General features: G+C 49.8%; 12 protein-coding genes across 12 annotated transcripts; 9 read left to right on the top strand and 3 right to left on the bottom strand.

The window, feature by feature from the left end:
* Positions 1-1,285: 1,285 nt before the first annotated feature.
* A1O9_02927 (uncharacterized protein) lies at positions 1,286-2,759 on the top strand (the record flags this gene model as incomplete). Its single annotated transcript, XM_013408497.1, has 6 exons — positions 1,286-1,428; positions 1,481-1,548; positions 1,609-1,633; positions 1,690-1,888; positions 1,938-2,345; positions 2,397-2,759. The coding sequence occupies 6 exons, from the start codon at positions 1,286-1,288 to the stop codon at positions 2,757-2,759; spliced, it is 1,206 nt and encodes a 401-aa protein (XP_013263951.1).
* Positions 2,760-4,422: 1,663 nt separating this feature from the next.
* Positions 4,423-5,376, top strand: A1O9_02926 (uncharacterized protein; the record flags this gene model as incomplete). Its single annotated transcript, XM_013408496.1, has 1 exon — positions 4,423-5,376. One exon carries the CDS (start codon positions 4,423-4,425, stop codon positions 5,374-5,376), a length of 954 nt encoding a protein of 317 aa, XP_013263950.1.
* A 1,444-nt stretch (positions 5,377-6,820) lies between these two features.
* A1O9_02925 (haloacid dehalogenase, type II) lies at positions 6,821-7,480 on the top strand (the record flags this gene model as incomplete). Its single annotated transcript, XM_013408495.1, has 1 exon — positions 6,821-7,480. The coding sequence occupies one exon, from the start codon at positions 6,821-6,823 to the stop codon at positions 7,478-7,480; it is 660 nt and encodes a 219-aa protein (XP_013263949.1).
* Positions 7,481-8,291: 811 nt separating this feature from the next.
* On the top strand, positions 8,292-10,328 carry A1O9_02924 (uncharacterized protein; the record flags this gene model as incomplete). The annotated part of the gene is made up of 1 exon (XM_013408494.1): positions 8,292-10,328. The coding sequence occupies one exon, from the start codon at positions 8,292-8,294 to the stop codon at positions 10,326-10,328; it is 2,037 nt and encodes a 678-aa protein (XP_013263948.1).
* Positions 10,329-10,529: 201 nt separating this feature from the next.
* On the bottom strand, positions 10,530-12,555 carry A1O9_02923 (uncharacterized protein; the record flags this gene model as incomplete). Its single annotated transcript, XM_013408493.1, has 6 exons — positions 10,530-10,805; positions 10,863-11,298; positions 11,366-11,611; positions 11,664-12,082; positions 12,157-12,269; positions 12,333-12,555. The coding sequence occupies 6 exons, from the start codon at positions 12,553-12,555 to the stop codon at positions 10,530-10,532; spliced, it is 1,713 nt and encodes a 570-aa protein (XP_013263947.1).
* A 750-nt stretch (positions 12,556-13,305) lies between these two features.
* A1O9_02922 (uncharacterized protein) lies at positions 13,306-14,445 on the top strand (the record flags this gene model as incomplete). Its single annotated transcript, XM_013408492.1, has 1 exon — positions 13,306-14,445. The coding sequence occupies one exon, from the start codon at positions 13,306-13,308 to the stop codon at positions 14,443-14,445; it is 1,140 nt and encodes a 379-aa protein (XP_013263946.1).
* Positions 14,446-15,484: 1,039 nt separating this feature from the next.
* A1O9_02921 (beta-mannosidase) lies at positions 15,485-18,118 on the top strand (the record flags this gene model as incomplete). Its single annotated transcript, XM_013408491.1, has 3 exons — positions 15,485-16,470; positions 16,548-16,981; positions 17,037-18,118. The coding sequence occupies 3 exons, from the start codon at positions 15,485-15,487 to the stop codon at positions 18,116-18,118; spliced, it is 2,502 nt and encodes an 833-aa protein (XP_013263945.1).
* A 609-nt stretch (positions 18,119-18,727) lies between these two features.
* Positions 18,728-19,294, bottom strand: A1O9_02920 (uncharacterized protein; the record flags this gene model as incomplete). Its single annotated transcript, XM_013408490.1, has 4 exons — positions 18,728-18,827; positions 18,887-18,921; positions 19,012-19,087; positions 19,182-19,294. Coding segments are annotated over 4 exons (324 nt in total), but the record flags the coding sequence as incomplete, so codon positions are not given.
* A 1,092-nt stretch (positions 19,295-20,386) lies between these two features.
* A1O9_02919 (uncharacterized protein) lies at positions 20,387-20,740 on the top strand (the record flags this gene model as incomplete). The annotated part of the gene is made up of 1 exon (XM_013408489.1): positions 20,387-20,740. The coding sequence occupies one exon, from the start codon at positions 20,387-20,389 to the stop codon at positions 20,738-20,740; it is 354 nt and encodes a 117-aa protein (XP_013263943.1).
* A 1,043-nt stretch (positions 20,741-21,783) lies between these two features.
* On the top strand, positions 21,784-23,152 carry A1O9_02918 (uncharacterized protein; the record flags this gene model as incomplete). The annotated part of the gene is made up of 5 exons (XM_013408488.1): positions 21,784-21,894; positions 22,115-22,202; positions 22,249-22,421; positions 22,485-22,653; positions 22,734-23,152. The coding sequence occupies 5 exons, from the start codon at positions 21,784-21,786 to the stop codon at positions 23,150-23,152; spliced, it is 960 nt and encodes a 319-aa protein (XP_013263942.1).
* A 444-nt stretch (positions 23,153-23,596) lies between these two features.
* Positions 23,597-23,920, bottom strand: A1O9_02917 (uncharacterized protein; the record flags this gene model as incomplete). The annotated part of the gene is made up of 1 exon (XM_013408487.1): positions 23,597-23,920. The coding sequence occupies one exon, from the start codon at positions 23,918-23,920 to the stop codon at positions 23,597-23,599; it is 324 nt and encodes a 107-aa protein (XP_013263941.1).
* Positions 23,921-24,817: 897 nt separating this feature from the next.
* Positions 24,818-25,892, top strand: A1O9_02916 (uncharacterized protein; the record flags this gene model as incomplete). Its single annotated transcript, XM_013408486.1, has 4 exons — positions 24,818-24,985; positions 25,064-25,230; positions 25,285-25,642; positions 25,701-25,892. 4 exons carry the CDS (start codon positions 24,818-24,820, stop codon positions 25,890-25,892), a joined length of 885 nt encoding a protein of 294 aa, XP_013263940.1.
* Between the last annotated feature and the right edge of the window lie 1,413 nt (positions 25,893-27,305).

Raw genomic sequence — 27,305 nt, 5'->3', positions numbered from 1 at the left:
ACAGTACATTCTATGAGGGGCATGCAGGATATTTCTCGCCGTTGGCGAGGCATGTTTACCTGTGTCTGCTGACTTGTACCTAGTGATCACGATATCGACGCTATGCCAGTCCATTTCATCACCGCTAACATCATGATGGGGGAGGGGCGCCTTTAATTGTGTGCCTAGGCATAGGCGGCACGGGGTGCAAAGTACAGAGTACCTCCTTTATGACGATATCTGCCGTTCGGAGTACTACATATGTACGTATGTATCAGTCCTTGGTACAGATTGCGGGCCAGGTCTCGGCTCCACAGCCACTGATCTCGATAGTAATTACTTGGCTATGGTTTCTATCTGCATGCTGTAGTCCATAGATGTGGCTGGTGGAACGTAAAGATATCCATACTCCGTTCTGGCACCCGTAGGTCCGCGTGAATCGAGAGAACAGATCAGATAGCGAGTAGGCATTCTGCACTGTAAAATTACTGTAACTCCCTACCGAGTATTGTATGCGTATCTCGTGTTTCAGCCGTGGAACATGACGCGTGTCGAGGAAGGTTGATCATTTGTTGGCGGACCTCCAAGCGCACGCCTCGACGATGTCAGAGTCTCAGAAGGAACTCATTATGGAGTAGGGAAGTACTCGTAGAATATATGATGCATTGATGGCAGAGTTAGGGGGCCTTTACCACCTAGTGGGCGCAAATCATTGGTTGTCCCGGGTGCGCTATCCGGGTTTGTTGGGGCTCTAGCTGCTTTTAGCATCACTCCAGTGCCTCGTGGTCCAACAAGCAGCCCCCAGGGAGTCCCGGAGTGCCTCTGGGTCCCTCCAGCCACCAAAAAGCCCAGATTGTCCAGATGTAAAGCCTAAGTCTCCTTTTTAGGGGGGAACCCGCCAACGCTTAGTGGTCCCCCATTTAGGGAGTGCCACAGCTGACATGGCGAACCACCATCACCAAAGGATGCACATCTTTCCTCTGCTCCACGCCGAATCCCTGAAAAAAGTGGGTGTCCTCATTTTCGTCCCCTTCACATCTTGATTATGCCCGCCCGCTTGCGACGCCCAACACAATCTGTTTGCTCTACCCATCTCCATCTCCCTTGCTCGGGACTCTCGCGCTCTTATTAAATCTTGCGCCATCGACGTTTCCTAGAACACTTGTTGCCTCATCCCAAACTCGCTCGTTCCCTCATGTTGACCTGAGTCTCCGCCAATCTGCTGCAGCCACAGACCTTTTCCAGGTCGCCCCGACCCTTTTCCTTTCAAGACTTCCTCCAGCGCAGTCAGTCCTCTCTACCCGCCATGGCAGACATCGAGAAGAAAGCCCGCCTGTCGGGTGAACAGACACGAAGTGCTGAAGCTGCCTCTGTCCTACCAACCACAAATGCTCCCTCCGAGAAGGCTGCTCCGCCTCAATCTTCTCTGCACCCGGCCGTCTACGTCGCGTGTGTTTAGCCTCAGCCGTCTCGAGAAATCTCACTCTGACAACCCCTACAGGACTTGGATTGGCTTCAGTGGAGGTGTGATTCTATTCAACAAGTGGCTCTTGAGTACATTGGGTTTCAGTAAGCACCACTCGAACTTGATTTTCTACTGTAGGTCGTCAAGCTGACAGAAGTCCGCAGGCTTTCCTATCACATTGACAGCATGGTTGGTATTTTCGATACAACTCTCATGCTTCACTGCTCTGACATACATTTGGTTAGGCATATGAGTTTTGCTACCTTCATGACCCAATTGCTTGCAAGGACCACTACTCTCCTCGATGGACGGAAAACCGTGAAGATGACGGGCCGAGTCTATATCCGGGCAATCCTTCCAATCGGTTTCTTTTTCAGCTTGAGTCTGATTTGTGGTAACCAAGTCTATCTCTACTTGAGCGTGTCATTTATCCAAATGTTGAAGGTGAGTGCAGGACAAGATACAGGGAACCTTGAAGACTGACGGAGATAAGGCTACAATGCCTGTGGCTGTCCTTTTGATCTCCTGGGTCATGGGAATTGCACCCCCTAGCCTTAAGACATTAGGAAATGTCTCTTTCATTGTCATTGGCGTCGTCATCGCCTCATATGGAGAGATCGAATTCGTCCTCACCGGTTTCCTCTACCAAGTGGGCGCCATCATTACCGAGGGCACTCGTCTAGTGATGGTGCAGCGACTCCTCAGCTCGGCCGAGTATAAGATGGATCCACTGGTTTCTCTCTACTACTTTGCTCCTGTGTGTGCAGTGATGAACGGCCTCACCGCTCTTGTGCTCGAAGTCCCCAGCATGACCATGAAGAACATTTACGATGTTGGCATCTTTTTGTTGATCGCCAATGCGATGGTGGCATTCTTGCTCAACGTCTCAGTGGTTTTCTTGGTAGGTCTGATGTCAGAGCGGCGTTATTGAATTTGCTGACACTGAGCACAGATTGGAAAGACATCTTCGTTGGTGCTTACCCTTTGCGGTATTCTCAAGGACATCCTTCTCGTAGGCTGCTCGGTGGCAATCTGGGGAAACCCGGTTACCAAGACGCAGCTCTTTGGTTATGCTGTTGCCCTTGGTGGTTTGTTGTACTACAAGCTTGGGGCTGAACAGTTCAAGCAATACATTAGCCAGGGTGGTCGGGCTTGGTCAGAATTTGGCGTGCAACGACCAGCTATGCGAAAGGCTCTGGTTTTTGGCCTGGTGATTTTGACTATGTTCATCCTCCTCGGCGGGCTGGCTCCCACGTATGCACCTGACCAGACGCAAAACTTGAAGAACATGTTGAGCACTGGCCTAGGCTCATAACTCCTTGACCAGAACCTTTGCCACAAAAGAATGATCGCCCATGAGCAAGAAACCTGAAATTTTCAGGGGGTGCACGTTTTGTTTCCCAATTTCCAGAACTGCATATCGCAACAAGTAAGAGGTGCCATGGTGTATGTTCGCTGGTATCTAGCTGGGAGGCACCTGCTCACACACAACACTGTGCCGTTGTATGATATTTTGTGGTGTTCTCGCTGGACTGTTCGGGTTGGGTTTGTAGAAAGAGGACCGGTGGTCAGGTGTAAAGGAAGCTACATCACACACTTTGTGGATAGAATATCTACTGTACTTATGTAATAATGATGGGCCTTAGAATCTTCTTTCTTAGAAGTTTTGGCAAGTCAATGAAGAAGTAATGATCAAGAAGTGTGTGTCGTGCCAACCCAAAGAGGATGTATGTGTGTTTGTGTTTTGGAATGGGTTTCAGGATCCATGGTAGTACGATGGCCCGTGAATCTGACATAGTACTACTAAACGCTGTGCCACCTCTTTACTTCGATTATCTGGAGTCCAACGATTACGAGTAGTCTGTCACAGAAGCGAAGCCGGAACATGTGCTCCAAGCTGTCTCTAATGAAAATCACGTGATGACCATTACAAAGCTGAAGGCTTAGTGGAAATGGCTGAGCGGGTGGCGTCCCCAAGCAAGGTACTGGTACAAGAGTGGCTGCCATTTGGTGCGCTCCGTCTCCCCACACCCAAGCATTTTTGCCTTTTCGGCTGCTCCAAGCCTTCGCTTGCCCTTAGAGGACTGATTTTCCTCCCAGCAGGGCCTAGCTTACAGGGGCCGTTTGGGTAAAGCGACGGGCAGCAAGCCGCCTACTGGGTAGTATGCCTGAAATGCCTGGTGAGCCTATCCTAGATAGTGGACACCCCAAGAGCCTCCAATTGCCTCATTGTTGGAGGGCGCAGTGGTTCCCATGGTTGCCGTGCCCACAACCTCTCGCCCATGGGAGGTCGGCGGGGGGGCGTTGGACCTCTTGTCTCAGAAGGGCCAATGTCTGTTGCTGATAGCAGGATCCGCTCTTCGCATGCCATGCGTCAGTGCTTCAGGGTCCAACGCCCAATAGTGCCGCTCCGATCGCTCCATTGTACCTGGACCATCCTTGTGCTTCATCCTCTCGCAAACGCAGGGCCAGAGGGCCAGAGGGCCAGAGCTGAAGGACGCAAAAAGGCAACCCCGACTTCAGTACTTTGCCGTGTTCCGCTCGACGACTCAGCAACCGAACGACAAGCCATCCACTGGCAGGCTGGCAGCTTAGACCAGACCAGACCAGACCGGGCACCTCATTCACTTCTTACCCTCTGCACATCTCAGACCGCAAAATCCCCAGACTTCGCTTTTTCAATAATGCGACCCTGTCTCTCGCCCTCTCTCGTTTTGATCTCTCTTCATCTATCGCTTCCCATCCCCAGCACGTCTCACGTCGTCTCTATACTTGAACTCGACTTACATCCCACCATTCCCATCACCCACCCTCTTCCCTTGATAGAGCGCATGCCCACTACCATTTAGTCATCCCGTCGACGTATCTTCTGTTCGGCTGTCCTTTTATATATTCACTACCTACTGCCTCTGTATGTGTCTCTCCTAGGGCCGCGCATTTGACCATCAGGCTGTGTGGGCACCGTCACATCCAACATCATGTCATTTGAACAGATCCAACTTCCCACTCCAACCGATACACCCAGGGCAATGGATCAAGACGAGCCCTCACCCACTTCATATGCTCATAACTCAAGTACATGGACTCCAGTGGATACCATGACTCCAATCTCTACAAATCCATCCAGGAAACGGTCGCGGGACGAGACTGCATTCGATTTTGAGACGGATGGTTCCTACTTCACCTCTGCTGATGCCCCAGCTCCAATACCCGAAGAAGAACCAATCTATGGCGAGGGCATGGTTCTATTGAATCCTAAGACCGGACTCGCTGTATCTGCGGAGAGTCAGACTGGGACTTGGTACGAGGAAGAGGCAGAGAAAACTGCTTTGCTAGAAGAAGTGGTCGCAGCCAACTTCAGACCCAAACTACCGACAAGTCGAAAATCCGTGCGTCTTTCTCAGAATTCCATCCGCATTCCATTCGACACGCTTTCGGGTGCTGCACCCGCTAGCCCTCCCAAAACCGCGGTAGAACGTCCCGAGTGCGACGAGGCCACAATAGCGCTGGGGATTGGCTGGACCAAGATCGCCTCTGAAGATGATGCCATTCAAGCTGCTGCTAGGGGGTGGGCGCGCTACTTGGACAATCACTACGCAAGGCATATTCACGGTGCCCAAATCCTGCTCAAAAGCTCTGGGCTGAATGCTTACCTCGTGGGAAGCCAGGAGGGCTATTTTTTGTTCAGCGAGGATCTCTTAGAAGGGAAGCTGGTTGGTCGAACATGGGAGACCTGCCTACAAAACTTGAAGTCTCAACCGATGGAATTTGAAGGGGAGGAAGTTTTGAAAGCCGAACGAACCCCAGGACCAGAGACTGTGCTGCCTCAGCTGCCTCAGCGAAACATTATGGAGACATGGGCCGATCATAATTCCTTGCATCATGCGCAACCGGTTGGTGTCACTGCTCATGGCGGTATGGATCTGGATTAATTGCACGCGCATTATTTCTTGTCTGAGAAGCCGGTGTGAACCGAGGGTTATTAAACCCGCCACACAGAAAATCTACACAGGCGCATCAAAGTTTGAGCAGTTTGAGCTTGAGATGTCCTGAAGTTCTGAGCCTGGTATGGCAAACATTTTGAGCTGATGCAAATGCATCCATCTTTTCGGGGCACTCCCGGTTGTTTCGGAAACACCTCCTTTGGGTGAGTGAAAAGTCACCTCCGGCCGCAAGCACCATCGGACGAAGCATGTGATTGTTTGATCATGTGACTTGCAATCAGGGTCCTTTCGAGTTTGAGAGATAACTAACCCGAAGTGGAAGGGACTTATCCATCCTTCCCTTGGCATCCGCCTTGGCATCCTCCCAGCCACCTGCCGTGGTCCCGTGATTACTCTGTTCCGTACACGAGGTACGAGGTACCAACAACCACCCAGGGCTCCATGAGGTCAAATCTTACCTGTCATGAGCATGTACCATTAGACAACGGAGGGGTATCTTCCTTCGTATTTTTGACGTTTTTAAATCTTTGATTGGGCGAGGGCTGTTTAACAGGTCCGAACTCCGCGATCAAAGACGTAATCATAGACATATTCTTGAAAGCAAACCAACATCGTTCGTTCGCCTCCTTTTCATCCTTGAAGTCCTAGGGACTTTTCCGATGCAGAATTCTTGTCGCGTTAAATCTACAGAGCGCATAATTAGTAGACCTGCGATTGAGCGAGTGTTGCATCCTTCGCCCTGCACTACAGTGCGTCCCCCAAGTGAGGTTCCTATGCAGTAGTACCGGGCAGATGCGGGAATTCTGTATCTGAGACGCTGGACCTGCTGCGTCGGGGTATTTTTTATCCGGGTTGGCCGGAAATATCAGGACGTATGGATTCAAAGCGAAAATAAAAAGATCAGCCGCGTTTAGGAGGAACTCCCTTGCTCCGCTCTGGAAGTGCTTTGTGTCTGCATTTATCGATAGAGGGGACGCGCCGTTGCGTTGCGTATGACTCAATCGCCTCTCTTTGGGAAATCGGGCTACATCGTGCAGTAATGAGAGTCCACCAACGCCTCCGGGGCACTGCATTCGCTTGGCTAACGATCAGTGACTTCTTCGGATTATCGTGATCTATTACAGCGCCCTGTCGAAGCTTGAGGGATTATCTTTGGAAAGAATCATATATAGGTATGTGTGTGGAGAGAGAAGAGGAAACTCCGGCTTGTCGGTATCTCCAACTGCTCCATTACGCCAGACATATATATCTTGCCCTTCTCCTACCTTTGTGCTCGATGATACTCTAGGCAAGCAGCTACACGGTACAGTACAGAGTCTTCGTTCGATACTGAAGCGTCATTTCAGCTTCTCCACCTTTAGCTTGTTTTGCCTCCTCATTTCAGACATCAAATACCTCCGAAATCATATCCGGCAACGTTCTAACATCGGCTATGTCTGTTTCCGCAACAACTGCCACACCAGGCTGGCGACCCAAAGCTATGGTATTCGACCTGCTCACCGCTCTGCTGGACTCTTGGACTCTATGGGATGCCTCTACTCCTTCAGGCAGTTCCGCAGAAGGGAGACTCTGGCGTCTGCGTTACTTAGAACTCACCTTCGGGGCGGGCGCCTATATTCCTTATGAGAGTCTCGTCAGCAACTCTGCCCGTGACGTCGGTTTGCCAGAGTCGGTCGCGACAACTCTGGTCCGTGACTGGGAGACCATGGCGGCCTGGCCTGAGACCGTTGAGGTCTTGCAGCGATTGAAGGCGAGCGGATATCGACTCGGAGTCGTGACGAATTGTTCAAAACAACTAGGGCACGCCGCGTCTTGCAAAGCCGGTACCGAGAATTTCGATGCCGTTGTGACTGCGGAGGAGAGTGGGTTTTACAAGCCTGTGGAACAAGCATATCAGGCTGTTCTGGTGGCGATGGGTCTTGACGCGTGCGATGTTCTGTTCGTAGCTGGCAGTGCCGGAGACGTCGAAGGCGCGACGAATGCCGGAATGAAAGTTGTTTGGCATAATAGGGTTGGATTGCCCAAGAAGGGAGACGCTGTTCCGCTAGTGGAGGCCACTACACTTGACGATGCTTTGCGGGATTTCCTGTGAAAGGGGTTTCCTCTGAGTCCTGGACTTTCGGTGAGCTGTTCGATGGTGGAAATCACTTCCGGCTCTATGACGGTGAGATAGCTTGATCACCGGTCAAATAACTTGGTTTGTTGCCTTGGCTTAAAAGCTGTATTTTAGCCGAATAGAACTACACTCGACCAATTCGACCTCTCGATTTGTCTCTTTCGTTATCTCCACAGCTCACTCTCATATAATATACTGCCCAAGTATTCTCATAGCGGATTTGGATATTCGGGATCGAGGATCAGGCTGTTCTGGAGTCGTCCGCTACTACATACCTCGAAAGCCTTCGCAGGGAATTTTATTAGAGACACGCATACTGCATCCATGATGTTCCATCCATGAGAGTTGACCGTTCGGCGATATTGAAATCCCGGCCCTTCAGCAAACAGCAATGGCGAAGGTGGCGAGGTTGATTGGTAAGTTATATGGGGCAAACGAGAACCCGAAAGGTGAGCTCTATGCTGCACCCTACAAAACAGTGCCAGCTTCCAGTTTCAAGGGCTCTATAACGTGACACGGGAGATTTTCACTCCTTCCCCGTGCGGGCTTGAATCCTTCGATCCTGACTTTCTTCAAACAAGTGCCACGCAACTTCTCTGTGCCCTAGAACAGGTCTGGAAACGGAGCGCTTGGTTCTTATATACACGTCTATGAAGCTATGACCATAAGCCCGCGAGGATGAGAGAATACTGGTCTCCTCGTCGTAGGTCATGATCATTTCCTAGAACAGACGCGGGGCTTCTTGCAATGCTGTACGAAATGCACATCACCCAAGCGTGCTCTTCATATGTTTCACACATTCAACTTCGAAGCTCCTCTACTTACGAGTGGCATTGCCCTCGGAGCTCCATTGACACAGAAATCAGCTCGCAGAGTCAATCGTTCGTGCGTTGAATGCACAAGACGAAAAATCAAATGTGATAGAGGGCATCCTTGTGCTAATTGTCGCGCCAACAAGTTAGCGCCCACCTGTGCATATCGAATTCGCTCCCGTCGACATGCTGTGTCCGTGAACGACCTTCAAGAAGTCTCATCTGGTCTCGAAGCACATAGGGAGTTGCTTTCAAAACTCTTCCCTTCATTCGATATCGATGATCTGAGAACCAAGACAAGAGACCAGCTTCTCCAAATCCTGGCCAGAAACGCTGGAGATGATGACCATTTGGGCTCGGAGTCCGAGATTGATGACTCTGGCCCAGTCTCTGAAAATGGAGAGGAGCCTGATAGGCACTGGGATGAGCTACAGCCTGGAGCGGATGAAGCTATGAAATCAAGTGACGACATTAACGCTGTCTCGCTGGCGTACGATCAACATCGAAGGTCTTATCTTGGGTCTGCTTCAATCAGCGCTATCCTCCGCACTATCTTCAGACTTTGTCCTGCTGCAAAATCTCACGTTGCTGCGAGTGCTAGAAATTGGCTCAAGCCCCTCTCAGGGTTGCAAGCGGGACAGCACGTGGAGCCTACCAAAGCGGACGATGAGCGTTGCATCAATGCATATTTCGAATGCAGTCACAGTGTGGCCCCTATGCTAAATGAGGTTGAATTCATATCTACATGGCAGGCTGGAAATCGGCAAGATGCCTCGTGGCTAGGGCTGCTCAATATGGTCTGCACAATGGGATCTATTGCAGCTGGAGATGAGCACTTACACAAGCTCTATTATCGGCGCGCACAGGCCCATTTAACCCTGGAAACGTTCGGCTCTGGCAATCTGGAGAGTGTCCAAGCCCTATGTGTCTTGGCTGGTTGTTACCTCCAATATCAAAACTCGCCTAATATGGCCACTGCTATCTTGGGTGCTGCCTACCGCATGGCATTGGCCCTGGGTCTGCATAGAGAGTCTAGGAAAAGCAATCCTCACATCACATCACCTAATTATTCTAGCTCTACCGCACTCATGCCCACAGTGTCAAGAGTGGAGATGCGACGCCGAACATGGTGGTGCCTTTTCTGCTTCGACGTCTGGACTTCTATGACTATGGGCCGGCCTACATCCGGACGATGGGATCCATCTACAATGGACATCCACTTACCAAACTCTCTGGACTGCGCCAATCACGCTGCTCAGTCCTTGTATTCAAGCGCGAGATTTTGCCTCATAGCAAATCGCATTCAGGACAGGTTTGCACAGATTGGACGCACAACTTTCGGAGAGGTACTCGCATTCGACAAGGAGCTTCAAGACTGGCATTCCAGCTTACCCGAGGCGCTCAAGGCACCAAGCCAGTGCCCTGATCGGCTCCTAATCGCTCGGGATTTCATGCACAATCGGTACCTGAACCTCCGTCTAATCCTGTATCGGCCGACGCAACTCCGCCGCCTCAACCCGCGAGCATCGATCCACGAAATAAGTCAGCAAGAGCTTTGCGTCCAGGCCACATGTCATGAAATAGCCGTGGAAGCAGTCGAGTCAATAACAAAGACTTGGACACCAAACCGCATTCACGTGTGGAACGCCTCGTGGTATTTGTTCCAGGCTGCAATGGTTCCATTGCTTACTCTGGCACAAAAGTCTGGCGAGCAGGGACTAGCACTAGAGTGCGACCTTTCTGCTTCGAAAGATATCCTGAGGAAAGTCCTGGATCTGCTAAGCCAGATGGCGCCGTGGATGAGGTCTGCTGACCGTTCCCGCCACATTATCGTCTCTATCTTCGACGCGCTTTCAAGTGCGGAAGCCTGCCGGACACCGTCGGTATCAGATGGAGATCACAATTTCTTTGGCTGGTACGATGATCAAGTTACGTTTGGAGATGAGATCGATTGGAGTGCTTTCCTGGTCGACGATGAGACCTTGAATCATGGAAGTTGGGGTACTTATTAATTTACTCTTGGTAGCAAATATGCCCTTGACAATTGCTTCTCCATCTCGCCTTCTCAGCCACTAGCCTGTAAGTACCAGTAGGCAATAGGATCTTGACTCGGGATAAGTTACAAATTTGTGTACCCTTCGCCCTTTAATGTCCAATCCCAAGGGTCAGATCCCACCAGCATTGGCTGAGCCAGGATACAGTTCGTCCTTCTCTCAAACCACCGCCTTGGCTTCAGTCTCGGCACTACCGTCGTGCTTGACCACGGTCGTATGTTTCAGAGTCTTCACGGCAGTGCTCGCTTTGCGGGGATTCTTGGATTCAAAGATGACTTCCAATTCTTCAAGTGAGACCCCCTTGGTTTCAACGTAGAAGAAATAGACGAAGACAAATTCGAAAAGATCCCAGAAGACGAAGAACACATAGAACCAATAGCCGATCTGGACTCGAAAATCAGCTTTTGGTTTCAATACTAATGCTTGATTCTCAAACTAAAACGATTGCGTTCGGACAAGATGCACCGTTGGGATAGGTGGGATAAAACTTACGTTCTGAAGTGCAATTGGACCGACAAATGTATTCAAAAACCCCGAGGCACCGGAAATCAATTTATATGATTGAGCTCCTTTCGCACGCATGTCGTTGGACATGACTTCAGTGGGGTAAATTGGCTGCATGGACGTGAATGCAAATGCGAAAATCCCACCAAAGATGTAGATGAAGGAGATACTGGCAGAAGATGCTGTCGTGCTACCAGTGTGGACGAATTTGGCGGCGGTGGCTGCTGTGATCGCTAAGGCGATGGCCATCCCCATGGTTGAGATCATAAACATCTTTCTGCGGCCGATCACGTCGTGGAAACGGGTGCCCACAGTCGCAAAGATCCAGCCGTCCAGGGCATAGATGATGTTCATGAGCAGTTTCATGTTAGTATCCTTGATACCGACATTGGTGAGCAACGTTGGCAGGTAGTACGACACGATACTGTTGACAAATCAGTGTGAGGTCGGAAATTTTTGGGCCGGGGATACAAGGGAGGGTGAAGTATTACTTGTTGCCCGAGAATTGACCAAACCAAGCAAAAGTCACGTTCAACATCAATCGATATCTGCGTCCTCTTGTCTTGACCAAGGCCTTGTAATTGAAGAAGTCCTTCCAGGTAGTCATGCCCTCGAATTGTAGTGAGGCTATCATCTCTTTCATCTCCAAGCTTACGAGGGGGTGGTCCGCGTCACCATTTGCATGGTACCGTGCAATGATTGCTTCGGCTTCTTCATGCCTGTCCTTTGCAACAAGCCTAGATCTTGGTCAGCTTCAATAGCAGGTGTCAGCGCGGGAGTGGGACTTACCATCTTGGAGATTCTGGGAAGAACAAGACGATAGAAGCTACAATGGCAGGACAAACCATCTGCAGCCAGAGAGGGATTCGCCAGTCATCATTGCCTTTATGCGGCAGGTGCAAGTGAGCTCCGTAGACAGCTGACGTCGCCAGGATGGACCCAAAGTAATAGAAGGTGTTGTACAATCCAGCAAGTGTTCCGCGATATCTCGTGGGTGCCATCTCGACGAGGTAAAGGACTGCACCCATGTGCGCCAATGTAGCGAAGTACGAGAGAAGAAAGCGGCCACCAATGAAAGCAGAGAGCGTCTTTGCAGTCGCCGTGATAACAGTGGCTACACAAACTCCCAGTGCTCCGATAAAGATGAGGGCTTTGCGTCCCCGCCAATCCGCAATCCAAATGAAGAATGAGGCAACCATTTGTCCAACCTGACAGATGTCAATGGTTGTTGCTGATGCAACCTTTTGACTTCATTCATGTCCAAGCAGAACATCAAACTCACCTGATAGATTGCAAACACAATACCCGTACTCGTTGCACCTTTGCTCGGCAAATTATAATAGGACGTGTAATTGGGAAGGGCATTGATTGAGCCCAGCAGTGATGCATCGAACCCTATTTAAATCTGTCAGCAATGACGTTCTCCTACGCGTTCCATAAATCGCTATAAGGACAGACCGTTCATCGTAGAATTCAGAAAGATGCATGCCGCCAGCATGTATAATCTCACATAGCCCTTGCCCCACTGGTTTGGCTTGTTCGTGGCCATGATGGCGGCATGCGTCGCATCAATGCCCTCGATTTGACGCACCTCCAAGACCTTGACGTCGCTTTCATGACTCGGGCGTGATGCCTCTACCGCAGCCGCAGCTGGCGTACCTGGTACAGCTTTGTCCGTCATCTTGTGCAGCTGGCGTTATCGGTCTGTTTCGGTTTGAGTTGTTTCTCCAGGAGGAGGAAAAGGTTCCAGACGAGGCACAATAATGTGGATCAGAGATCCGTTATATGTTTGGCAAGGTCTGCCAGGAGCAGAGGAGGTGTGGGAGCTTACTGATGAGCTCACCTCCCAGTCTAGTTCCACCGGCAGACAACCGGGCAGGCTGGTATAAAGTCCACCGACTAATCTTAGTCTTTGTGCGAAGGGGACAGATACGAGTAGGCAGGCATATAATTGCACATATTTCCTCTCGTCAAGCAAGCACTCAATAGCTGCAGCTGCACCCTTAACCCTCAACCCTTAACCCCACGGGGGAACAAAAGGGCAGGGAAGTTGGCAGTGGATACCGGCCAACATTTTCAATACTAGGTATGTGCCGGATTTGAGCGAAAATTTCATATGTTGACACGAGAGCGGCCCCCCCTAGTAGTTTATGCGATTATCTTCGTTTTGTAGGATAGGATACTAACGGTTACATCAGCAGGAAGGTAGATCGGCAACGGATTGACAATCATTTCAAATGACAATACCGCCAACAACACTGAGTCGCATACAGGGATTCTTTGCCCCCAATTGTGGGTCTAATTCTGGCTTTCCTCCAGTTCATAAGCCGTGCTACTGACATGCCACCGGCTGGTCCTCAGGCGACAATGAGTATTCTAACCAAATCGAAGTCGAAGGAGGAAACCATCTCCTGACGACCTCCTCTGGCCGATGGCCGTCTCCACTGAGGACCTCGAGTCTTTCCAAACAATCGACGACCTAGAACGCAGTGCATTGCGCATCTTATCTCCTAAAGCACTTTCTTATTATCCCTCTGCAACAGATGATGAAATTACGAAAGTGGCCAATCATGACATCTATCGGAGGGTTTTTCTTCGGCCTAGATTGTCACTTCAGGAATCCGGAACCGATATCGACCTCAGTACAATGTTCCTAGGTCTGAAATGTGGCGTTCCTATTCATGCCTCACCAGCTGCAGCGGCTCGTTTAGCACATGCGGACGGCGAGGCTGGGATTGCATCGGCATGTTCTACATTCAACGCCATCTATATAATCTCGCACAACGCCTCAATGGCCCCGGAAGACATCATCAGAGCCGGGCGACACGACGGCCACACAATATTTGGATGGCAGCTCTATGTGCTTAAGGATATAAAAAGGACGGAAGCGACGTTGACCCGTATACGACAGATCCCAGAAATAAAGTTCATTGTGCTGACGCTCGATGCTCCATTTCCGGGAAAGAGAGAGGCCGACGAGAGGTTCAAAATGGGGGAGCTGGCCGCTAGCGGTGGGACCCAAGTCTTGGGGACCGAGGCCGGTCTCAGGTGGAACGAGACGCTGGAGTGGTTGAAGAATCACACGTCGCTGCCAATAGTGCTGAAAGGGATCCAGACGTTCGAAGATGCACATCTTTCCACCTTGTATCCATGCGTCAAAGGTATCATCATCTCCAATCATGGTGGTAGAGCCCTAGACACTACCACGACACCGCTGCAGGTGCTCCTGGAGATTCGAAAGCATTGTCCGCACGTGCTAAAACACTTTGATGTCCTGGTAGATGGTGGCATCAAGCATGGCTCGGATGTTGTCAAGGCTCTGGCCCTGGGTGCGAAGGGAGTGGGCGTCGGAAGAGTGCCCCTGTATGGCCTTGCTCTTGCAGGACGGAAAGGTGTTCAGAGGGCTCTGCGAATCCTTCTTAATGAGACAATTGTCGCCATGAGGCGACTGGGTGTTCAGAGGGTCCAGGACCTAAACGCGAAGCATGTCAACGTGACCGCCTTGGATCGTTTGCTGTATGACGGCCCTATTCAGTGGGGAAACAGCAGCAACACACGATCTAAACTATGACGAGAAATCCACTTTCTCTGTGCATGTTTCATCCTGTCGTTTCCGAAGAGCCTCTCTATGAGAGTAGTTTATGGTTTTGAAAAGCACTATTTGCCAAAGTTGATCCAAACCTACCTCGGTAGCCTTGTAGGCACCACCTCCTCGTAAGCTCAGCCTTGTGCTTGACAAAACCAAACCAACTATAATTTGAAATGACAGCCAGGCCAACCCCACGGTGTCATCCCCCGCAAAATCATGCCGGAAATACATGTTGCCGGTTCCAGAAGCGGCATAACCACGAAAATCATGGCCACCTTTATCTCGACAATATATATTCCCAACGCTGGAAGCGGTTAGGCCGAATGCTTTCTTTCATGCCTCCCATTGTTTACCCCACAACCAGAGGCCGAGAGCGTTGATCCTTTGAGAAAGGGTATGCAAAGCACGCCTCGTTTCTAGCTGTCTCGCCCCTCGCGCCACTCTCAGGGCCAGAGTTACTAGTTCAGGGTCCCTTGTGGGCGAGCGATGCAGCACTCGTGGTATGCCAAAAAGAGGGGGCATAAGTAGCACGTTTTAGGCTGAATTTTCGACCCCCCATTTGGACATGTCGATCTACCAATTGCAACAGACCACATGGAGTTGTCCAAGATAGAACCTATCGGTGTGCTTCCGTACTGCCGATTTCGAAAGAGATGTTAAGAGATGTCGATATTCCGGTGGCACTACCAGGCATGATGTCTTTCTTTTCTTCCATTCTACCTTTCGGCAAGCTATCTTTCAACGTGCCCTTGCTAAGCAGTTCGATATAAGTTGGTAAGAGAAAATCAGCAGCTCTCTGTGTGCGACAGGGGCATCACTGGCCATCCCAAGACCAAGATGCTGATATCGAAGAAAGAACTGAGCACGAGGTGGAAGCTTAAGGAAACTAATGATTCCTCGGAAGAAGCCTGGATACCCGTATCCAAGGTGCCGACAGTGGTTCATCTCGACCTTCTGGAAAATGGAAAGTAAGTGATGAAAATCCAAGTCGCTCGGGCGATAGTCGAGCTCGTCACTTACCATGGCTCTACCTGGCAGAATCCTTGACCCATTCGTCAACATGAACGAGCTGGCGGCACGTTGGGTAGCGGACAAGTCATGGACGTATAGCACGACCTTCAATAGTCCTCCTATAACCAGTGGCAAGGGTGACAGAGTCGACCTCGTGTTCAAGGGACTCGACACGTATGCGACAGTCAAGTTGAATGGATCCAAGATCCTTGAAGCAGACAACATGTTCCTCGAATACCGCGTAGAAATCACCGAGCAGCTGGAACAAAAGGACAACGAGCTGGAAATTACTTTTGCTTCGGCACTGCTACGCGGCCGCGAACTCGTCGCGGAGCACGCCCAGGAGCATAAATTCATCGCTCACCAGACTGAACTGGGTAGGATGCCGGTTCGAAAGGCTCAATGCCACTGGGGTTGGGATTGGGGTCCGATCTTGTGTACTTCTGGGCCATGGAAGCCGATTTTCCTCGAGGCGTACACGACTCGTGTCGAAGACGTCTGGTTTCAGGCGGCGGTAAGTGAGGACTTAAAGGCTGTGAGCGGGAAGCTGTTGGCACGTGTGGATGTTGGGAGGAACAGAAATGGGGCAGAGGTTGCCGTCAAATTTACCCTGTCTCTGGAGAAGAAGACGGTCTTTGAGTCTCAAGAGGCTGTCGACAGCGAAGGTCTGTCGACAGCAAATTTCAAGCTCGAAGACCCGGCCCTCTGGTATCCCCATGGATATGGCAAGCAATCACGCTATGAGCTGAAGGCCACCTTGTTATTTAACAAAGTGAAGGAGAATTCCTTGACGAAACTTACGGGATTCCGCAAGGTCCAGCTGGTTCAGGAGAAAGATGAATTCGGAAAGTCGTTCTACTTCCGTATCAACAATATTGATGTTTTCTGCGGCGGGTCTTGCTGGATCCCTGCCGATAGCTTCATCCCGAGGATTGGCCGCGAGGGGTACCGCAAATGGATGGAATTGATGGTGGATGGGAATCAAATCATGACTAGGTATGTCAGCCATCGTCATTTGGACGAAGCGGAGCATAGTGACTATGAAGATGAGGGCTGGACTGACATGTATGCAGGATATGGGGAGGTGGAATCTATGAGGAGGAAGACTTCTACGATGCCTGTGATGATCTTGGAATCCTGGTTTGGCAGGATTTCGCATTTGCCTGTGCAAGCTACCCGACATACCCATCGTTTCTCAAGCAAATCGAGGTAGAGGCTCGGCATAACCTACGCAGGCTACGAACTCGGCCTTCTCTAGTGATCTGGGCCGGGAACAATGAGGACTACCAGATCCAGGAGAGATACAACTTAGACTACGACTATGAGGGAGATAAGAATCCGGAATCGTGGTTGAAAGGTTCATTTCCGGCAAGGTATATCTATGAATATCAACTGCCCAAGCTTGTTGAAGAGGAGGACCCTGGAGCGATCTACCATCCAAGCAGCCCTTGGGGCGATGGAAAGAAGACCTTTGATCCGACAGTTGGTGATATTCACCAATGGAACGGTAAGCTCCGGTTTGTCTTACTGATGTTTCCGCGCGCTAACAATACCTTTCACAGTTTGGCATGGCCTCATGCGAAGGCATCAAGAGCTTCCGACCATGGGCGGCCGTTTTGTCAGCGAGTTCGGAATGGAGGCGTACCCTCATCTGTCAACCATCAAATCTGCGATTACCGACCCAAAACAACAACATCCAGGATCAATGGTTATGGATTATCACAATCGAGCCATCAACCACGAGCGTCGGCTGTTGACATACGTCGCAGAGAACTTCCGATTAAATTATGACTTGCCAGTCTTCACTCATCTGACGCAAATCACCCAATCAGATGTCATGGAATCAGCGTATCGTTCCTGGAGACGGGACTGGGGAAAGCCTGGAGCGAGAAAGACCGGAGGTATACTGGTGTGGCAGCTCAACGATTGCTGGCCTACGATGTCTTGGGCGGTCGCAGATTACTATCTTGTCAGGAAACCGTCCTTCTATGCTATGAAGCGAAATTTGAAACCGGTCGCGATTGGACTTTCTCGGCCATTCTATGATTGGACAGCTGGTCACATAGACCCTACTGTTGCTACGCGGGATAGGAAGTACGACGTGTGGGTAGCAAGCTCGAGGACGGAGGCAGTGCGAGCCGATATCACAATCCGGTTCTTGTCCATCAAGACTGGAAAAGAAATCGCCGCGACAATTAAGAAGAGTGTTCAAACCTTACCAAATTCGACAACTGATATCATACAACAGGGTGATGTCGACGTGGATTCTAAATTCGACCACACCAAGCCCTTTAACCACGAATTGTACGATCCGTACGTAATCTCTGGCTCGATATCGGTAGATGGGGAAATAGTCAGCACAGGAACGGCCTGGCCTCATCCGTTTAAGTATCTGGACTTCGCAGATCGCGGTGTCAAAGTTCAGGCGTCCCAGAGTAGGCTCACAATAACCGCTGATAAGCCAGTTCATGGATTCGTTTTCGAGGAGAAAAAGGATTGGCTCAATTTCTCAGACAACGGGTTTGATATCATGCCAGGAGAGGAGAGGGTGGTCGATGTCACTGGGACAAAATGGGAAGACGACGAACTGCGGTGGACTTATATTGGAGCAGAATCTGGATCGATCGGGCTCAAAACTGTTTGAACGAGACAGAGTAGGCCTCATATATGCTGCAGCCTATGATCCTGTAATGTTGGGATATAGCATATCCTAGTATGCTACAGCTACATATACACGTCTGAAAAAAGCTCGCTGAGTACTTCTCTATGGTAAATTCAGAACGAAGATAAACCTTGAGCTGATTAGAGACAAATGAGTAGGTCTATTAGTGTCATCGACAGAGCAGGATTGTGAGTCCCTGTGTCGGACGTTATCACGCGATTCGACAGAGTAATACGCATGCCAGAGAACATGGTACGCGCGGCAGCTTGTTGCTTGAACATCAAATCGAGCCAGGCAGCTTCTCGCCAAAACTCTGTCAAGAAACGACGGTGTCAGTTATCAACTTGATCTTCCACATGACGCGAGCGTGAATAAGCGCCAGACGCCCGAGGAGGTAGAATTACAATACCTTGGTTTTATATTGAATGGTACCTTCAAATTGTTTCTCCCAGTCTTGCCGCCTACTTGCAAAACTCTCCCATTCAGGCGTAGCTAGCTTTGGGAACTGAGAAGAGAAGATATTTCGTCAGCTAAGGACTGTGAGATTTTTGACTGAGGAGGGCTTGAGACACCGCCCTCCATTAGAGAGTTTATGGGGTGAACTCGTACAATTCCCAATTTCAATACAACTTTGCCCTTGTAGTTCGGCGTAACGCTCATAATGGGCACTCCACAGGTTTGGCAGAAAAATCTGTGTCGCAATATCAGAGGGTGCTCGACAGTCATCTAAATGGGTAGACCTGGTTTGACCTTCCAAGTGGTGTCCCGCTGAGGGTATCCAGATCCTACATTGTGGTCATTAGTCAATATGGTCTTGTTGAAACCGAAGTTTAGGTCCCGTGCTCGAACCCAACCTGAGCAGGACAAAAACAAACCTCATATCTTCGCAAGTTTTCCTTGCCATTGAGGAACTCAACCTTTTCGTCCTCGATGATCAAGTTTGCGCCGAATCTATGTTTGAAGGAACATTATGAGATTGAGAGTCTACACCCTTTGCCAACACAGCGAGAGACTAATGTAACAATGGGAGGAGCAAGCCACGTACATCCCTCCTGCAACTTTGCGGCAATTGTCGCAGTGGCAGATATGACCCCTTCGCTTCTCGCCGAAGAGATTATCGTCGTTCACGCGGATTTTGATGGCTACCAGCAAGGAATGATGTCAGAACCTGGATACTTACTGGTCACGACTCACGAGAGGGGCCGAAACGAATGCCAATCAGTTTAGGGAGCGTACCTTTGCAGAGACATTCTCCTTCCATTTCGCGGCTTTAGGTTTGACTGCTGAAGAAGTTGCGGAGACTAGCGGGAAGGACGGGTTTTTGGGATTTTATAGCTCAATGTCAGAATTCATGGATTTATATACATCCAGATGTTTTCCCCGTTCACCCCTGGTGTAAAGATAAACGCGGGGCTGCCCAACGCTTGACGGGCTATTGATGCTGACTCGGCAAAGGCAGCACGTCATGATTTCCAAGCGATTCCACCAATTCAGTTTAGACCTCTCAAAAATCACCTAACTAGTATACTCGTTGCCAAAAATGGATAAAACTAAGCCCAAGCTTACCCACGTTTGGGACTCGGGTGACGCTGCTTTATGATCACCTCTGTTCACCATTGCCCACCCCCTGCTTCCGTAAGTCTACTCCGAGTAGTGACTCACTCAAGTCCCACCTAGTGTGGGCCTGAGACCACCAGCGCCTTGAATCTCGACGCTTCGCGTGTATCCTGGTGTTGTTCAGTGATTGACGTTTCCATGATATACTGACCGTAGCGCGGAATAAGGCTCCTAGGCTGATGAAAGTTAAGTGAGTCTTCAAAGTAGCGTCGCCCACAAAGGAGGTCCAGAGCTTCATAACGCGATAAATATATTGACGGAAACTCTCTTGATGCTGCCTACACAACAATGTAGAATTCCAGGCTCTTTTCATCGACTTGGAACACTCCAGTCTCTCCTTGCAGACCGCCAATCATCTCTGCGTGGCCGCACTGAACGCCAATTTAACGCCTTTTGTACGAGGTCCCGGTCGTGCCGAAGCAGGTTTCATACAACGGGTATTAGATAACGGTGCCCAAGGTGTTGTCTTCCTCATGTTGATGGGCCAGGTATGCATCTCATTATTCCAAATCTGAACTGTTTACTGGTTTCCAATGTTGCTAGCGAGTTACTGAGATCAATTAGAGCAAGCACAAGCGGATGTTAAAGGCAAGAAAGTATCCGCCATTAGGAAAACGCTCTGTGGCGGGAATGATGCCACATATGGGGTTCAGGTCTGCTTCTATAGCCCAGGTTTCCGAGGTGGGCAATTCGCAGCTTTCGACGGTGGTTGTGATGATTGAGAGCCCTGAAGCGGTAAGCAACGTGGACGACATCGCAGCTGTGGACGGCGTCGATGTGATTCTGATAGGTACCAACGACCTATCAATCGAGCAAGGTGTTCCAGGCGATTTTGATCATTCTAGCTTGATCGAAAGTGTTGCAAAGGTTTCCGCAGCGGTCAAGAAGCATAAGGAGATTCTGGGGGTGGCGGGCATTTATAACCACCCTGACATTCTCCATAGGTGCATCCATGAATCGGTGCCTCTTTTGTTGTTGGGCATGTAGACCTGCCAGCAGCCGATAGAGCGGCCGAGCTGCAGAAGCTGGAAGTGGCAGAAACATGCTATTAGTTATCAAGTGAAGAACCAATCCTTCTTTTGTCCACGGCCGTCTAGGAATATGTAATCATGACTTTGCATCATTCGCGTCGTAGGGCGCAACATGTCTACGACTTCACAGAGCGTGGAGCCGCTCTTGGGTATCCTCGGAACGACACAGTGGATCTAATTCCACCAGAGAAGCAGCCCAGGACGTCCACAGCGTGAGAATTCCGAAGCCATGAATATTCCATCGCTTGCTAATAGCGCTCCCCCCCAGCTGCATCGCTTGCCGAGAAAGGAAGATAAAGTGCTCAGGAGGCCAGCCTTGCCGTTACTGTTCTAGACGGAAGGTGCCCTGCCTTGTTCAGGAAAGTAGCAACCGCAAAGTTCTATCCTGTTGCGTAAGTTGCTTTGCAAATATTCTCGCTACGCAACTAAATATCAACTCAGTTATGTGGAAAGCCTTGAACAGAAGCTGGGTTTGCAGGACTCCCTTTTTAACTCAATACCGGACTGTAAGGTTATATTTCATTTCAGCATTGGTATTTTCGTTGGCAAGCCTCAAAAGTCATTGAGACCAGAATGCAATGTCATCAAGTCTGGTTTTTGGGTCTCATATTATCGACATTGCAAATAGTACCAAATTAGACGGACTCAAGCACGGCGTCAGGGTGTCCAAGTCGCCAGATCATTCCTACGGCATAACTATACCGCGTTCCCCACGCTCGATCGCTTCATACATGCAAATTTGGCATACAGAGGACGAAGCCGAGCTTTACTTGATACTGTCCTGACTTCTACTGCCAGGTTGCAGCAACTCTTCGATCCTAGAGCAGTGGCAGTCCATCTACGCTTGACTTCACGGATCACCAGCTACATGACAGTCCAACTGATCTTTGGCATATTGAATTGCTTCTGGTGTTTGCCGTTGAGGAACTCCTCTTGGGCAGACTTGGCGACAATGAATCTTTTCCGGGTGAAAACTATTTCAAAGAAGTCATGGACAACATGCCTCTAATCGACCATCTTAATGCTTCGGGCACGCAAGGTGTTGAAAGAATGGGCCTGTTGACATTCTATCTACAATTTGCTGGTCATAAAGATGATGCTTACATTTATGTAAGTCTGCCTTCTCAGTCCAACGTTTGCTTTCACCTGACGGGAACCAGGCTGGAGTAGCTCTGCGCATGGCATTGTTGCTCGGTTTACACAGGGACAATAGCGTTGTCTCGAGAACCAGGTCTGAAAAAGCCCGCTGCACGAGACTATGGTGGACCATCTACATGCAAGAGAGGTAACTGCTTTCTTTAGTCGGGGATCACTACTAAAGTCGGACTAGAAGGCTAGCTGCACACCCGGATTTCAATCCGCGGATATCTTGAATGCCAATATAAGATTTGCTCAAGTAACAGGCAAAGTCTTGCAAAGTAAGACACGTCCATGACAATTTGTGCTCCGCTAATCATCCGACAGCTATTTACACCACCAAAGAACAAGCAGAGCACACGTTCATAGCAGAGGTTCAAACGATATTGTTTGAATTACATCAGATATCGCAATCTGTACCCAAAGATTCTGCTTTGAACTTTTCGAACCGACTTGAAGTTACGAGGAACAGCGCAACACTTCATCTAATGCTTTATCAGGTAAGCGCTAGTTAGTAGTGACACGACTTTTGTATGTAGTAGGCCACTGACGGTTTTACAAAGGCGATTTTCCTCGCCACAAGCCCAGTTTTACTCCGCCTTGCCAGAGAGAGAGTCAAGGGACAGCATCAAAGTACGTCTAAATCTCTGGATTCCTTCGCTAAGACGTGCGTGGACGCCGCTTGCCACACCTTGAATATCCTATGTTCTTTCCAGCGGCAGAATCTGATCGGTAAGAAGGTCCATTTCCCAAGACGAAAACGACAGTTAGAGAGGTGTAGCGAGATTTGGATTTTTTTGATCTTGATGGAGCATTTCCGGCCGGTTTTGGCTTTGCCTTGGCCGAGTCAATCCATCCCTCTCCACACAGCCTCTCTGGTTTCTCTGGAATCCGGAGCTGCTTGGACATATTGAGGCATCTAGAGAGTCAAGGAAACAAGCTGTCAGCTGCAAGGCAGAGAGATATCCTCCATATGCGTAATGAACTCGACATAGTCCAAGGCCAGGCAGCCAATTATTCAAACATGTCCATCCCCGACTATGATAGAAGCAGCGGGCTTGTGCGGAGCAAACAGAATCCTCCACCAGAAGCACAAACCACGGAGCCTGATCTAGACTCATCCATCGCTCTAGAACAGCCAATAGACTCGTTAGAAGCAATGTGTCCTGATGATATGATCTCAGGCGAAGACTCCCACAACCTCTACGCGTCTACCATAATGATAACCTGACACTAAATGAAGTGATCGAGACAGACTGGGAAGCTCTTGAAAAAGACATTTTCAAACCAATGTGACATCTCGGGACCATGGCCCTTTGCAATGCCCTTGTCGGAGCCCTCCGCCGCATTTAGGACATGCCAGTATCATTCCCATTCCACGCACAAAAGGAGCACGTCATAGAACGTGGGCGCGGAATGTGTATTGGGGGTTGGCACCGCTTCAAATCTACTAATTTACATCTATTGCCTGATTGAAGTCGAAAGAACAGGTACGCCGAAAAACAATCAGACACTCCTTTCCCGATTGTTTATCAAAAAATCATAGACCCTATCCAATGCAGCCGTCCCTGTAAGGGTCTGAGTCTCTGATGTGGTTGCTCCGATGTGTGGCGTCGAGATAACTCGTCCAGTCGCCTACAGTTTCTGGTACCTCCCCAAATTAGGTGGTTCCTCGTCATGGCAGTCCAGCCCTGCCCCCCAAAAATATACCTTCATTTAAGGCTCGGATGAGATCCTCCTCGTTCACGATGCCCCCACGCGCAGCATTGATAAGGATTGAACCCGGTTTCATACGCTTGAATTGTTGCCAAGCGATCAGGTTGCGAGTTTGAGGTGTCAAAGGCAGGTGGGGTGTCAAGATTTCGACGTGGGGCAGCATCTCATCGACATGATTAACACGGGTGTGAGGAATGTCGTTCCAGGCATCATCAGGCGCAAAAGGATCGTACGCATAGACTGGTGCACCAAAGGCACCGCCAAAAAGGCGAGCAACGGCCATGCCAATGTTGCTCATGCCGATCACTCCGGCAGCCTTGCCTCTCAACGTGACACCAGAGCAGTGCTCCTCTCGGGTTTCCCTGCAATACCGACGCCTCGCTTACCGATTGCTCAAAGTCTCAACGCACTCTCGATATCGACCGCAGTAATAAGCTTCTCACGGACGAGGATCGCCGTCTCATTCTCCCGCCAGTTCTCGACTTCCGGGTCGGTCCATTCAATTGTCTCGAACAACGTTCGGCAGTACTCGACTACCTTTAGGGGGAAATTGTTCGAGGAGATATATTCTTGGGGCAGGCGCCAGTGATCCCATTTTGTGATAAATGATAGGTCGATGATCTAATGAGATGGGATAGAGACTGAGGGATTATCTGAACATTTGTGCGTGGACAACCGACTATATTCAATGAATACCCGCAACGACTCGCGGCCAGCTGGAGTCCAACAAAGCCCAAACAAAAAGCTTGCTGTTTATTCCATATGATCAGCTTAAATTAAGCACAACCGCTACTTTGTTCTACCTCGATAAGTGATGATCACCGCCGTGGTAGCATAGGTACACGGAAATGGGTTAATACCGCCTCAGCGACGGGAATTGATGCCGCGCAAAGGCTCAACATCCGTTGGGAACTGGTCGCCGTTCCACAGATTCCTCTCCAGCTACGGCTCTACGGGTGGCGACGCCGCATACTTCCTGGGGATAGAAATAGCAGGAGTCTCGAATTTCCCGCGCCGACATATACGAGTCTCATGATACATAAAAGGTTCTTGTCCACGCACTGTTGGCAATTCTTATCTGCACATACCATCATCGAGATACCACCAGAAGGCGTGGAAGAGAAGCTATTTCTTTCCGACACAGAATTTTTGGAAAACCTTTTGATCGCTAAGCTTGGCTATGTCCCAGATAAAGAAAGAGTCGAACGGGCTGGATGAAAGAGGTGTCTCCTTCTTCCAGATCGAGGCTGCACCCATCTACGCAGTTGACCAGCTCGAGCAGAAGAAGGTGGTCTGCAAACTCGACCGCGTCCTCTTACCGTTGATGGCATTTATAATTTCTTCCAATGTGAGTCGGCACCGGGGCGAGAGTTTTGAAACGGAGCTGGGAACGGGCTGATAACACCTTGAAGGCAGATTTGGACAGAGTATCAACTATGCCGCAGTCTTTGGCTTCAGAACAGACTTGAAATTAACAGGATCTGAGTTCTCGTGGGCTGTGTCTCTGTTCTATTTCGGTCGGCTGTGTGCGCAGTATACTGCTGCATACCTATTGAGTCGCATGCGCATCACTCATTTCGTCGGAATTGCAATGTGAGCCCATTGCCCCTTTTCAGCGTCTGAAATACACATACTAATTCCAACCAGCGTTCTCTGGGGTGGGGTTGAGATGTGTCTGGGAACCGTACACTCGTTCAAGGGTCTAGCCGCGGTAAGGTTTCTTCTCGGCTTCTTCGAAGGAGCCGTGTCACCGGCTTTTGTCATCATCACCAGTAACTGGTATTGCCGACGAGAACATCCTGTAAGAGTGGCATACGTCGGGTTTATTCTCCTCCACCCCGAGTTCTTCCTTCTGCTGACAACAGAACGAGTTGCGCTGGACCGAACCACTCGCGATCATACAAATTTCGACTGCCTCCAGGCTAGAGAGGCTTTTACGGACTATCGCACCTTATTGTACGGATTGATAGCTCTCACCATCATAATGCCTACCGCCATTGTCAAGGTAAGTAATCGCTTTCCCAGAATCTTCAACCAGATACTAACACCCATGCTTCTTGTAGTTCTCACCCATAGTCATTCAAGGGTTTGGCTTCAGCAAATTCCAGACTATGTTGGTCGGCCTCCTAGGTGGCGCTTTGGCCTTCATCCTAGTCTGGGTTGGTCCGCTCGTCCCCTTATATTATCCCAACGCCCGTTGCTTTACTGGGATGTTTCTGGCATTTTGTCCTATGCTGGGTAGTCTGCTGCTTTGACATTACCCGCATCGAGCAGCTGTGGCATCGTGGTCAGCACTTGGTTCGCCTCTGCCAGTTCCCCTCCTCTTGGAATTGCAGTTGGCCTCATGGCATCCAATATCCGATGCAACACCAGGAAGCCGACTGTGGGAGCAGTTTTCTTGATTCTGTATTGTGTTGGCCGTATATCGTCACCACAGCTATGGCAGTCAGAGGACGCCCATCGCTACTCCAGGGGCTGTATCACCAGCGTGTGCAGCTGGGGCCTACTAATCGTTGTGTTAACTGTATTCTACCTGACAGCAAAACGCTCCAACAAACACCAGGATGCGAAGATGGCTTCCATGGATCCGGATTTGCACGAGACAATCATAGTTGTCGATACCAACATCACTGAGAAGCAAGATACCGGCTTTAGATACACTCACTCAAAATGTTTGCACTCTTATGGTGGTGAAACCAAGGTGAAGAAAGATTATCTTTTTTGCCCGCGGGAACGATAGCGGAGAATCAAGAGATTGACCCAAATTTCTTCGCTAGACCTCATATTTTGCCCCAATCGTACAACAGTAAAGGCAAGACTCAAAACTTCAAGAAGCCGGAGTCATGATCAACGCGCTCGTAGTACGAAACCAACACCACTATCCTCATGGGAAAATCTTGACCTCTCAGAAGCCCTATTGGGGTTATAGGGACAGCCTGACCTCATAGTTTGTTTGAGCTGCCTCGCTTCAATACACTATTGCGACTCACCTGATATCATTCCTGACTCCACCTAGAATCCAGGTCCCTGACAGTTAGTGTTACAGTATTATATATCTGATAAGCAATCCACTCAACCTGCTCCGATAGTATATGACCCCTCAAAGCGGCGTTTGAAGACAGCTGTCTTCGTAACCCTGGAATACTACCGTCGAAACCCTGCATGCCGTGGATAAAATTTAATTTTCATTACCTCACAGGAATGAAAGGATCATGCTGTCATAGAGAATGTTTGCTCAGGGTTGGTACAAGCAACAGGCAGGGATCGCCCTCAAGTGGCATGACTTGATGACCAAAACCCATCAAACGTCACCCCAAACACTAGCCGAAATGACCCTGTCCTGATATCGACGTTAATCGCTAAAGCGAGGTTTCCTTGTTGCGGGAGTCTTAGTTGCGCATACGGCTAACTGCCTAAATATGCTGCATCGGGATGATGCTGGTCCGATCGTGCGTCAGCAAAGACTCTCCTAGCCAAGCCGAGAAAGCGCTCCGTAGGTCTTGCCGGCCAGTATAAGAGCCACTTCCAGCATTGGTTCATCGATGTCACCATCTCCCTGCATATGGAGTGAGAAGAAACACGGCACACTCGACTGTTGGAGGCCAACCAATACCTGCTCCACACCACCTACGGGCTTTCTTTCTAATGGCTTCGTTCTCCGAAGTAAA

Source organism: Exophiala aquamarina (assembly GCF_000709125.1).
Source record: "Exophiala aquamarina CBS 119918 chromosome Unknown aczIA-supercont1.2, whole genome shotgun sequence".
NCBI classification, from domain to species: Eukaryota; Fungi; Ascomycota; class Eurotiomycetes; order Chaetothyriales; family Herpotrichiellaceae; genus Exophiala; species Exophiala aquamarina.
This window is presented reverse-complemented; position numbering and strand designations above follow the sequence as displayed.